General features: G+C 39.3%; 1 protein-coding gene across 2 annotated transcripts in view; it reads left to right on the forward strand.

Annotated features, from left to right (window-relative positions):
- Positions 1-14,253, forward strand: part of scube1 (signal peptide, CUB domain, EGF-like 1) — a 139,579-nt gene that overhangs the window by 36,150 nt on the left and 89,176 nt on the right. For both annotated transcript variants that reach the window (XM_058625065.1, XM_058625066.1), the window contains exon 4: positions 2,351-2,485. In XM_058625065.1, the coding sequence (XP_058481048.1) occupies positions 2,351-2,485 (135 nt within the window). The remainder of the gene's footprint in view (positions 1-2,350; positions 2,486-14,253) is intronic.

Below are 14,253 nucleotides of genomic sequence, written 5' to 3' on the forward strand. Positions count from 1 at the left end.
TCCCCTTTGACACAAACATTTTAATGCAGCACATTTATAAAACAACATTTTTCTGGGTCATTCTGCATCTTTAGAGCCATAAATTGATAGATGTTGAGTCTGCTAATGAAGAAATGCTAATGCAGTATAAAGGCAAATTAAGGTAAAGTTGGATGGATTTAAAATCTAAAGTCTAAATTTTGTCAAATTGTGGAAAATGGAGAGTCTGGGGACGATTATTTTGGTACTATTGTTAAATGAAGCATATACCGTACTGTAACAAACCGAACTGTTCCACACGGTGGAAGCGCGGCTTTAGTGACTTAGCAAATATGTAAATGTGTACAGTATATAACAATCAATAATTAGCTGGTTAATTAAATAAAAATAGCTATATGCTGATTATTAAAATGGCAAATATCTGCCTACCTCTATGTAAAATGGATTAAGCTGGATTTGCTGTTAAAGCAAAGGCTCCATACACACAAGGAGTGAGATATGGTTCTGTGCCCAGAACATCAATGCTCTATTACAGTTGAATGAAAATGTATATGTGTAACATATGCTTCCTTGACGCAGAATGTTACGCATTAGACCTTTAGATAAACTGAGACACATCAGATACATCCAACAAACCTATCTTGTCTTGCAATTTCATAAAGGGCAGCTCATGGCCAAGTGGAAAAGGATTTGGCTCGCAAGTTGTTTATTTCATTCAAATTAAACAAATATAACAAATCCTTTCTAATGAAAATAACAATACCAAAAGGGATCAGAAAGAAGGACAGTCTTATATCAGCTCTCCTCTTTCACAGTATGTTAGTGCACAATACACAAAGTATACATTTTTTTTACACAAACAAGAGAGAAGAAAAACAAACAAACATGGAAATATAAACAAAGTAAGGCTAAATCACGTCATATTTATTCAAGATGTGAATCTTAATGACATTTTAATTGAATGTGATTCATTGTGTCTAAGCTCAATTTGTTCCCTAAACAGACAGTTCTGATTCTTGTTTGAAGTCCCTTCCAATCGTAAACACGTTCTATTGTTTAAGGTCTGTTCTGTAAGCTGCTCGGAAGACTTTTAAAAAAAACAAAGTGTTTATGATCTGAAGAAAACACAGATCTTTAAACTTGTAACAAGAGGGTTGCTGGTTCAAATCCTGGGATGGGCCAAGGGTCGGCTTTGGGTTACCCTTGAGCAAGGCATCAAACTCCCCATTGTTCCCCTGGTGCAGCTTGTGTGCGTCCACTACTGGTTGAATGCAGAGGTCAAATTTACTATCACTAATTGGTGTGTGCACAAAAACAACTCACTCTAATTTTATAATGCTTGTATGCATGTGGTTCTGGACAATGAAATGCCCTCTGTTCACACCTGGTTTTTAACACGTGCCCGTGCTCATCTGATCACAAGTGAACAGCTGTGAGTTCATCAGTTCACATCTGGCATGAGGAAAGACTCTGCACATGTGTCTCACTGACCACAGCGATCACAACTCACTTCCTCGCTCTACATATGTAAATAAACATAAACAACACATTTCCTTCGCCCCGAGTCTTTCATACCGGGGGCGTCAGCTGAATTTCAGTGTGGCCAAGGAAACATGTGCACACGTTCTATCTCTCTGTGTGATGCACATGTGTCCAGAGATGACCTCTGAATATAAGCAGATCAGTCAGTGATCTACACCTGGACTTAGACTCATCTAAGTCTAAGGTTGATGGTTTGGTGTCAATAACACAAATATAATTTATGCAATTTACAATGTTACATTTGTATCAATAATATTCAAACACCGGCTACATCCAGCATAGAGACCCATAAAGGCTAGGTGGCTGACAGTTTGTATCTGTAAGCTTTCACAACTTTGAACAAATATTTGTCAGAAGAGATGTTTCTATGACTTTATTTGGACTTCAACAGTGAACGCCGGTGGTAAAAATAACTGATCTTTAAACGGAAAATCAAAAAATGCTGGCAGTGGTTGAAAACACTGAGCACACAAAGCAACACAAGGGTTTGTGGTGTAATGAGGTAGCAGGGAAAATAATCCTGAAAGAAACACTCCAATAAATCAATACATTTTCTTACAAAACAGCAACACAAAATCTCCACATAGGATACAAAAAAGCACCAGACCAAGCTTTGATATGGAGGTATATGGTGAAGTGAAACACTTATGCCTCATTAGCTTTTAGCCTTAGCTGCAGATTCATGACAAACACTTTAAGTGTTAATTTAAGTTAGAATTAATGTAACATAAATATTGATTGTAGTGTTGTGGCAACATCTGAAATTTTAGCTTTAGACATTTTGTTAACAATGACTGATTTTGATCTACGTGTGTCTCCATTCAAACAGATGTGGACGAGTGTCTGGACAACAATGGCGGATGCCAGCAAGTGTGTGTCAACACCATGGGGAGCTACGAGTGTCAGTGCACACACGGCTTTTTCCTCAGTGACAACCAGCACACCTGCATCCACCGCTCTGATGGTAAGACATGCATAAGATGAGTCATTTCAAGCTTATATAAATGATCCGGATACTTGTTGTTCAACATAGTGTTACATACTTCGGGGCGAAGAGATGATTTATGGAATTAGATTTTTATCAATGCCTGCTGATTGGCTGGAGGTTTGGAGTGACAGCTCAATGGACCGGAAGTTGTCACGGCCTTGGAGTCGCTGTCTGTCTGGAACTCTTTCCAGAAGTTTTCCCCGTCAACAATGGGTGGAACGAGTTCCAGAGCGCAAAGAACACATCCTGGGTCAAATGTATTTACAAACAAGAAAATACAATATTTTTGAATGATTAAATCAATATTTTTTTTTTTGCTTCTTGAAAAGTGTTGTTTGAAAATATTGACACAAATCTAATTTCATCATGAGTTAGTTTTTGTCATAATTTGGGGCCATAGTCACAGCCCTAGCTGTGATCTCTGTCACCTTTTTAGATGTTGCCCTTTTTCTTTCCTCCTCGCTTTGATGAACCATTTTTGTATTCCTGTTCAGGTCAGGACTGTTAGAGGTCAAAGGGCTTCTATAGTGTTCCTGTCAAACAGGAGTTGGTACAGTACGTACATGTTTTTTTGCATTTCCATTTAGAAGATTTACCAAAATAACCAGCCCCAACAATTTCCCCAACATTCTTTGGTGCCCCTCCCAACAGTAGTGTTACTCTCATAATGCCCCTCAGCTATGTGAACGAGCCGTCTACTTGCTCGGTGCGTTCATGCACAGCCAAATGCACGATGGGAGTTTTTTTGACATTTTTACAACGTTATATTTTGTCTTATTACTTACTTATTTGAATTTCTTTTTAACCGATAGTGAAGATAAGAACCAGCCTCAGTCCACACTGTCATCTGCCCCGTGTCACTGCAGCTGCTGATGGTGTATGATGTCATATACAGATGTGGCATCACTTGAGGAAATAGGATTTTTCTGGGAGCAGCTTTTCAAGTGTCTCTTTTACTATTGTGGCTTTTTGGGCCGCATTAGTATTTTGTGTTGCAGTACCACGAGCGGCCACTGGGAAAAGAAATTGGCTGCAAGGAAGAGGGTGTGGTGCGCTATCCAGTTCTTATGATACATCCATATTACCAGAGTAAAATATTACCGTACAGGTCACGGCAGAAAAATGTGACTGTGTTTCTTCAACACGCACAGTCTATTCTCATACAAAGCTTGACGTCTTGTTGAGACAAAGCGCCACAAATTGAACAGGAAAAAAAGAGCTGCTGGGTACACATACCGTACTTTTAAAAGTTGAAAAGTTAAACCCAGCGAAACACAGCTTATGTGGCTGGGGTAGCTGGAGTTGGCGTAGACTTGGGTAAAATGTGTAGTGTCAACTAATAACTATAACATTTTCATGTTCTCTCTATTGAAGTGGATATCTTCCTTACATCTTATTTCTCATCGTTGTCCATGCAGGGCCTCCTAAAAAGTCATTTCCCTTGTGTTTGACCTGAATGAGGCATTCAAAGAGCCGTGGGATTTAAGGCTGCAGACACTGAGTGCTATGTTTCACTTGTGTTCCGCATCCATTTCATGTTGGTTAAAACTGTTTGACCCCACCACCCTGGCATCCCAGGGTCGAGGAGGTGTCGCTCTCTCCTTCCCTCCACACTCACACACACATTATCCAGGCACAATAGTAGCATGCAATGTGGCTGTGAATTGAAACAGTGTGACAGTGTAGTTCAAAGATGAAGGTGAAGACACAAAAAGGAGACACAGGCGTGACCCGAGTGGGAGGAGAGACAGGGGTCAAATAGGGGAAGAGGCGGCACCCAAGTGACCTCTCCTTTATCCTCTCCCTCTGTACCTCGGTGGTGCGGTCTGTGTGACGGCCTGTTAAGAGCCAGTGTGAGGAAGTTAGAGGATTCTCTGTGGAGACGCTCAGAGAAAGCGGTAAAAGAGAAGCTGAAATAGAAATAGTGTGTTTGCTCACTGGAAAGCCAATAAACCCAGCATATGAATATGTCTCCCTCTCCCTCTCCCACCTCACCTCCCCTTCACAACTATTTCTGTTGTGAAGGGGAGTTTTCGCCGTTGCTCACGATGATGGAACACTACTTCTTGCTTTATATGGGGGAATAGTGAGGTTTTATCACCAAACAAGACTAATTACCGTAAAGTAAGTGGAAAATCAAATGGAAGAAGCTGTTCAGGGAATGACTCAGATTTTTCTTTTTTTTTTTAAGTGTGGTTGTATGAGATACTGGCACACAGACAGCAGCCTCAGACATGGATGCTTGCCCTCACTAAAAACATGACTACTAGTGATGGCACAAGGAAAACCAAATACTCACCTAATAAAATCTACACATGCTTAAGTCTAGGATATCTTTTAGCTCACACAGTGTGTTTAAATGCATGTTAAAAGTCCGATTTTTCTCGGCCTGAGACAATAATTTCACTATATTGTAATTTAAATACGTTAGTCTGACTAAAATTGGATAAAGAGATTCATAGTCCTAATACTCCTGCATGTATAAGCTTAGTCAGACTGGAGTCAGACTGGGTGTTTTGCGCATGCACCAACATTTCCACCCCGGCCTTAGACCCAGAAGTAGGGGATGACGTATAAACTGCAGTGCTGATGCTGGAAATAATGTGTCGGAAATCACATGTCTTTCTTTGGACAACACAGCAACCACAAGAGCCATGCTTGATCTGATTTGTGTCACAATTAATATGTACGGCAGGTACGAAACATACAGAGCCACAGCACGAGCCATCTCACCGTCCATCTCGCTGTTTGTTTTTCTGTGACGTAAAGATCAACAGGAAACTGATTCAATACACACTAGTTTATAGAGTGATACAGCAACCACCTACAGAAGCAGAGTCAGACATACTCAGCCAGACAAATCTATTTTCTATTCTGCATTGATTTCCTGTCTTAGTCAGACTATGGCCTTAGTTTGATTAAACTGGGCATGTAAACATACTGACAATGAAATGAGGCAGCACTAGACTTGCAACTCCGGTGTCCCCGTGAGTTTAAAATGCTGCTTTTCGTTATAACCTTTGGTGCAGGAGAGTTAGCGGTATACTGTACAAGTCAGAAAAGACTGTATAACAATGAGATAAAGTGGCAAACATATAGTGAAGATGGCATATTTCCACCTGCTCTACTCACCTCACCACGGCACAGTTTAAGTAGCATAGTACCTGGTACCTGGTAGCAGGTACTAAAAATAGTACCTGCTCCAGCGAGATTCCAAGTGTGCTCAGTAGGTACTATGAGATGGTAAACAGTGCCGAACTGTAGATCAGTTAAAACTACTTAATCATCCTAAAAACGTGGGTTAATCTCCAACAATTAACAGGGAAACCTCAATATTTAACAGAGGAGTCTGTTGTATTTAGGGACAGCACCATGGCCAGCGAGCAGCATAAACCCTGCTGCTGTAGTCTGTGGAGTAGGAGTCTGTGCTCCGGAGACGTCCGACACAGAAATCAAGCTGAACACTGCCGAACTGTGAATCAGTCAAAACTACTTAACAATCCTAAAAACGTGGGTTAATCTCCAACAACTACCAGGAGTCTGGTGTATTTAGGGACAGCACTGCTGATCACGACCGGCATCACAGACCCTGCCGCTGTGCTTCAGTCCAGTGACTGAGTCAGCGTAGTCTTTGCTCCGGTCATGGAGGAAGTACTAAACAAATATTTTGAATTAACCGATTCTAGTGATTTGATTCAGTTACACTGAAAACAAGTGCTTTACAAGTAACTAGTCACTCGTTTGTTTGTGTGTGTGTGTGTGTGTGTTGCATGTAAAACAAAGTCACCGCAGTTTCACACAGCTGTGCAGTGATGACTCCGCCCACGTTGAGTAGGTACTTTTTTGTAGTGGAGATGCGACCTAAACTGTGGCGTGTCATGCCGAGGCGAGGCGAGTAGAGCCGGTGGAAATACGCCATTAGTCAGGGATATATTTTTATTAGATGAGACTTTTTAAGTTACTAAAATCTGTTTTTCCTTTCCTTGCCTCAAGCCTCAAGTCAGTGGTGACGTTAGATACCTCAGGTCATTTCAGTAGAACTAAAATATTCGGTGAGGCCTCCTTCCATTACTATGGTATGGTTACTATCTTTCTGAAGATGAGGTCAGCAGAGAAGGTGGACATTTTTTAAAGTAAACTTAAAACCTAACCTTTTAACCTGGCTCTTACCTGACTTTTATTTGAATCTCTTTACTTCAGGATCTCACACAAATTATTTTATTCTACCCAAGTCTGCTTTTGAACTAAATGTCTATTTTACTGCACCTATTATTTTATCATGTGCTAGTTTATCTTATCCTTCATTGCTTGTAGTATTTTCTTTCTGTATTTATTTATTGTATTGTATCTATTTAATTTTTATCTGTTACATTTCCCTATGTACTGTATTTTACTTTATCTGCTTTAAAAAGCTGTGTGTTTATACAAATTCAATTAAATTATAACATTTTTGTTGTTTTAAGTCAATAGCAAAGCTCCATTCATTCCATATGTCATATGTGTCCTCCAGCAATCTGTGGATCCTCAATCAGACACTTGTGGACAGGAATAGCATCAGCAGTAGCAGCAGTTCGGTTTCCCACAGGAAAATCCTTGTGCCATATTATTTTTTCCCCTCCAGCCCATCATGGCAAACCTTACTCTTTTCTTTATATTTTCTACTTTTATTTAGTTCCACTCTCTGTATTTTCCTAACCTGTGCGACAGCATAGCTGGAAGAAGAGTGTGCACGTGGACAACACATCTCAACAAGGACAGATTAGATCATTTCATGTCAGAGCAGATTAATCAAAGGTGAATGTCAAGAAAATCAATAAATGCAATTTTTGAGACCAACATTCACATAGATCAAAAAATATTAGCCATATGACAACAATGACACCAGGAAGTGATAGTCTTATTACAGTCTTAATTGCTAATCATTTTATTTGATTATATATATTATTAGCACTTTACCTGTCCGATTTTATAGTTTTAACTTTGTTACCTAGTTTTGGAAAGTGCCGTACAAATGGAATTTATTATTATTATTTTAAATATTGTCTTATAGTATAGCTAAATGGAAAAGTTCATTCAAATCTTTAAGTGAGATCTGCAGCTCATTTAGATTAACCAAGGGCGTCATTACAATATGAAACTACTCACATTTGATGTATCCAGCGACATTTTAAAGTGTAACGTTATTCAAATTAGTAGAAAATTCAATTTTAATATCATCAAGGAAAACAATGAAATCCTTTGATAATTAGACTCATATCAGCATAACTGATGGCAGTGAAGCTTTAAATCACATCACATTCACAACAGGAAATGTGGAATTGCAGTTAATGTCATATTGAAGTACAATATACACCACCACAGCAATAGTAGGGAGTTGTGGGATGAACTTGTGCGTGTGGTTTAAGAAGGAGAGACACTTTGTGTTTGATTGTTGCTTTGCACATGGTTAAGTGTCAGCCTGCGGCTCATTTCCTTCTCCCAGACACTCGACTTGGGGATAATAAAGCCTAGCAACAATTGTTTGTTCCATTATGGTGTGTTTCCACTCTGTTGTGTTTTCACAGTTTTGTCTGAAGCAGGTCCAGGCAAGAACTAAACCCTTGGACCCAATCATGAGTTTGAGGGAAGCAAATGTTCCTAAGTTGTAATGATGTGGCAGAGCAGATGACCCCGTAAGTCAGGGACGACTCACAGACATGCACGGCAGAGAATGAAGACACTTGTTTATTTTTTTCAGAGAAAGTGCATAAGGTTGTGTGCGATTTGTTGCGGCAGCACTTTGATTCAGATGATTCTGATGCCTCTGTGTCTGATGTATTAATTGTACCTTTCGGATGCCACCAAAACAGAGTGAAAACAATGTGCTTGTAAATACTTCTCAGAGCTAAACACCAAAAATTCCAGGAAAAGTTAGGAGTTGGCAGTGAGATGGGAATTTTAAACACCATCTCTCACTCCGAGAGAGTGTTTGGTCGCAGGAGTCCATGACTAGAGGATACTTAAGAGTCGACTGCAGGCTACAAAAACACAACTCTTGACAAAGAGCCTGGGTAACTAGATATTCATTTCTGTCAGTTTGAAATATCATTATATGACTAAGTCCTGCAGGTAAATGAACACAGTACTAGAGTAATTCAAATTATACAGATAATAACATCGTTTTTTCATCTTTATATCCCTATATGACGAGGAATAAAACAGATATTGTCAGGCTTTATAAATAAATGTACCAATATTATCTTAAGAGAAGTGAAACAGCTATTATCAGTCTTTATGTATAAAGTGTCTTTTTTCTACAAAGTGAATAGTCGCAATTTGCGATTGCTGCACTATATACTTTTGTATAGTATATGTGTATAAACCAGTTATTACAAATGAATTACACAGATAAACACGATAGATAGTACATTTTCATATACTGAAATATAGAATAAATCCAGGTATTGCATCCTGATCATACTAAATTGGTTATTATATCTTAATATACTGATTAGTTGTTACAGCTTCATGACACTATTTTACAGATAAATACATTCATTATAATATATGTTATACTAGTTTTGGAATAAATAAACCAGGCATTGAGAGTTTTTATATGCAATTACACAGATAAATAAACCAGTTATTATGTATTTACATTGAATTGAACTCACTCACTCACTCATCATATTATACTGTGTATACTGAATTGAGAGGCGTTCATGAACGCATTGTCCTTATTTAAAGTGTAGTGTGGCATGTGTTTGGGAGAGGAAGTGAAAGAGAGCAGTGGATTATGGGAGCAGGGGGTGGGGGAGGTGTGCATTTTGGGGTCAGAAGAAAAGAGAAAAATAAACAGAGAGAGACAAACATGGTGGAGTGGACCAATGGAAGCTGCGTGTGTTTATTTGAAGTTGTGCAAGGAGAGGAAGCAGACTCCCTCCCTCTCTCTCTCTACACACACACACACACACACACACACAGAAACAGATGCACAACCACTCCCACACCAACGTGCACCGATATGCACGTCCTCTCTCTGACAGAGGAATAAACAAACCGAAGCAGGAAATTGGAGGTAGAGGGAGCTTTTGAAATGGCAGAGCCAGGGGCAGTGTGGGAACTCTAAGTACAGGGAGAATGTCCAACCTACCTGTTATCTTCATTAATTACATCAGAAGCTATCAAACACCTACACCTATGTTTCTGTGCAGTACTGTGGAAACAGTGTTAAATGGAGAGGTAACTTTTACCACTTTGTTGATTGCCGTGGCAGTGGTTGCCAAACTTTCTCCTGCAGAACTGCGAAAAAAGACGAGGATAGTTGAGCTTGTATGTTGAGAGGCACAACACACTGTCGGCCATAGTTCACGAGAATGCACTAAAGTTTTTTATTTATTTATCCACACAGAACCAACGTTTCTGGAGCACTGAAACATTGGTGTCTTTATTTTTTTAATTCCTGTCTAAGGACAGATCTCTACGTGTCTTCAGGACACGTCTATATGTCTGCAGGACAGGTCTACAAATGTCTTCAGGACAAGTCTCTAAGACTTCATTTATGTCCTGGTGTTTGTCCTAAAAAGGAGGACAAATTGGAAGATTGAATCGATGTGTGTGTATGTGTGTGTGTGTGTGTCAGTTTACAACTTGGACAGCCAGGTTCTAAATACAAAGAAAGGAAAAGAGAAGATGTCTGTAAGGCCATTGTACATGTATGTTTTGATTCTCACTTTCAGTCCATTTCCCATGTTCTCTGTGTCTTCTACTGAGCAGCAGCTCCCCGCCCTTGTATACATTTCCACTGACCAAAGACACACTTGGGTCTAAAAATAACATTTGAGGAGGAAAAGAGCAAGAAAACACGTAACTGAGGAGATTTGCTCAGTTGTAAAGACCTTGTTTTCCACACACTGGGATAATATTTAAACAAAATATTTATAAAATGAAGAAAGAGTGGATGTTTGAGGAGGCAAGCATTAGTCACTTTCAGCGCCTCTGCCCACGCTGTGATCACTAAGTGTGTGTAAGTGTATGCATGGCTGATCGGCCTGTGGAGAGAAGGTAAACTACTGCACTGGACTTGGACTTTTCCAGTGAAATCGCCTATTATGCCAATTATTTTCTGAGGATTCTTTTCAAAAGGTCAGAGACCTGTCCTGAAGTTGTCTGGGAGACATTAAGAGACTTGTCCTGACGACACTCAGAGATCTTTCCTAACCTGCAGACATTTGGAGAAACACAGAGACCTGTCCTGAAGACATTTGCAGACCTGTGCTGAATAAAATAAGATACTTATCCCAAAGAGACATTCTGAGACTGTCCACCTGACGCTCAGAGACCCCAGCTGACCTGGTCAGGAAGGTGACCTAGAAGCTGACACTGACCCTAAACCCACCTGGGATTTTTAGACTCGTGTGAAGCCAGGAAAGAAGGTGATGAAGACCATTCTCATTGCAAGTGGTTGTTCTGCCCTGTGGTATTTTATTTCACCCCTGCAACAGGACAAGTCTCCAAATGTCTTTTGGGAAAATAAATCTCTGCAAATATCTTATAGTGTCATTAGGTCAACTGTCTGATTGCCTTCAAGACAAGTCTCTGAATGTTTTCAGGACAGGTCTCTGGGTGTCTTTATGGACAAGTCTCAAAATGTCTTCGCTCTGAGTGTGTCTCTGTCTTTGAGTGTCTTCAGGATAAGTCTCTTACTGACCATGAGTGGTCCAGACAAAGCTCAAGCTTAAGCTCTATACGTCTGTGAAGTATAAGTGAGTATAAGATCCAAGAATCTTCCAGGATGAAAGAGTCAAACTGCCTTAATTCTTAAAGGCTAGTAGAGACTTAATCAAAGAAGACTGGGAGCTGTAACTGCTGAGGAGCTTCTGCAAAGATTGAGTCAATTATTGTATTTAATAGATTAGCAAATGAGTGTACATTGATGTGCAAACTGGTCATTTATTTCATTTCAAAACCTACAAGACAAAGTGACCTTTGTGTTGTAATAAATGGGAAGGATCTGAATACTTTCTTGAGCCACTGTATATCTGTGGAGTAAACTGTCTGTCTCATTGTTTCCCATCTTTGAACCGGAAACTAACATCTGCCTCAACCACACACACACAAAAATGTATTTTTATATCTTAGTGAGGACATATCATAGACATAATGCATTCTGTAGCCCCTTACCCTAACCTTAACCATCACAACTAAGTGCCTAAACTTAACCCTTACCCTAACCTAACCTTAACTTAGACCCAATTCCAACCTAAACCCTAAAACCTAAAATGCCTAAAAGTCAAAATTGTCCCCGCAAAGTCAAAATATCCTCACAAATATAGGTTTGTGCATTTTTTGGACCTCACAAAGACATAAATACAAGTGCACATGCACGCACACATGCACACTGTGTGTAGTAGTTGAGTGAACAAGGGCTGTGTGAATCAGCTGCCCAAATGTTTCCCCTCTCTTTAACATTATAGCAGCTGGACTGTGTTAACATCACACAGTGAACTCTGGTTCGCCCGCTCATTGGCCTCTGTGTAAATGTTGCTGCTTTGATACCGTAGCCGTTGAGCAGCTTCACCGCTTGTATATTTAAAAGAACCATACCATGTGGTTTGGTTCTTTAAAAAAAGGACACTACAGGTTTTCACACGAGCACCATCCACAGGACAGCATCTGTTCATCAGGCATTTTCAAGTTCGTTCTCAACCTTCCGAAAAGTTCCCACACGACTTAACTGCACTCCGATTTGTAGGGAACGCTCATGTTTGTATGTGTTTTACATACAGGTCTGCATATCTATGTGCATATGAACACACATTGTTTTAACCACAAATGAGGAAACAAGTGTAACCTGTGACGACCTTATGGATTCACAGCACTCGCCTTTTACGGGTAAATGTATCACTGATGGTACTAATCAACACACCCTATCAGTCAGATCAGTACCTAAATTTGTGTTGTTATAATAAATATTTTACTTAAAGCAGAACTAGGCAGGATTATTAATCTAATTTAACAGCTTCAAAATCATTGTGTGTGGTTAAATAAATATAAATAATAAACTAAATAGTTAGTTGTGGGGCCATTTCAGTTGCCAGGCTCTGGAATAAGCTTCCCCCCGACATTTGTTTATTCTTTTCTTTCCCTTTGTATTCCTTTGTGTTTTTAATCAGTATTTTCATGAATTTGTTTTACTTTGTGTTTTTAATGCTGTGTGTCTGTAAAGCAATTTTTGGGTTGTTGTAAAGGACTATAGAAATAAAGTACATTGTATTACATAAATATTCTGATTTATAATACCATGTGCATGCATGTCCCACACCAGTTTTCCATAATAATAATAATAATAATGATAATAATAATACTAATAATAATCACTGATTTGGGGCAAATGTCATGGCAAATGCAGAGAGAATAAGAGGAAGTTCACACATTCAGAAATCAAGGCACAAAAAAGGTTTTATACAGAAGGTCAATGGTGTTACTCCAACAGAGCACACTTCTGCTCCTCTACGCACTGAGGGTTGTAGTAGCCACCACTTATGAGGGTATCCACTGTCATCTGGTTCATGGGGATTGACATTGTAAGCGGGTTGTTTGTCAAATTGGATTTGTCCGTACAGTAATCACCATATCCTGGATAGTATGTGGAAGTCAGAACTGCCTCACAATCCATTCACCAACACTGGCCAGCAGATCTTCAAGGTCTCTGAAAGTGATCTCCCTCTGAAGCTTCCATTTGTCTCATCCTCGAGAAGAGCCAATCGTGTGATTGGATTATTTTTTATTCCCTCCCCATTTGATTGAATCCGAGCGGCTTCAGGTGTGGCAACTGATCACAAATAAACGACTGTTGTTTTACAATAATAACTATATAATAATAATAATTATAATAATATATTTGATTAGAATTTGCATATTATCTAATCACTGTCACAACATTCTTCACAAAAATCAAAACCTGAAAATATCATTACAAACACAATATAATGATTTATGGAAGATTCACTCCAATCTGCTCAGTTAAAGCACACAAATCTAGATTTGTGCAAATGCAGTCTGTCCTCCTGTTCATACCACAAAAGTATTTGATAATTACAGCATTTATTCAACATTTTATCTTGCAATAACAGATATTTTGCATTTGTCGCTCGGGGAGTGTTCTTTTTCAGCAGAGGCTAAATTCACAATGTTTGCTCCAAACTATTCACAAAGTTGGTCTGTGTTTGTCCTGCTGTCAGTTTAGTGTTTTCGTTCCCTCCAAATTATTCCCAGATGATGCTCACATACAGAATCCCCGCTGACAGATTGGTGTTGTTTTTGGTACAGTAATAAAGCTGATGTCTGAAAATGAATGTTGATGTTAAAATTGGCAGTCCTGCCACTAATGTTAGAGCTAGATTCAAAAAAAAAGGGAAAGCCAAAGAATGAGTGAGAGACTGAGTGTGTGTTTGAAGAAGAGATTGTGAGGGGGTTCATAAAAGGCACAGTCCTTATGTAAAGCAGTTCAATACAGCCTGTTGAAGAATAGCTCTCATTGAAATTCATGGCTTAGCACCTATAGCTGTGTGCTGTGAGCAGGCAGACACACACACACACACACACACACACACACACAGTGTCTGACAGGATTTCAATTAAAATGGCATTTACATGAATGAAAATGTAGAGGGAGTGAAGGCGAGGAGAGGTGAGTTTTTCTTCTGTCTGGATAGAATTTCCCCTGTAAAACTCCAAAAAGAGTATTTTGTCAAACACTATCA

Source organism: Solea solea, chromosome 3, assembly GCF_958295425.1.
Source record: "Solea solea chromosome 3, fSolSol10.1, whole genome shotgun sequence".
Taxonomy (NCBI): domain Eukaryota; kingdom Metazoa; phylum Chordata; class Actinopteri; order Pleuronectiformes; family Soleidae; genus Solea; species Solea solea.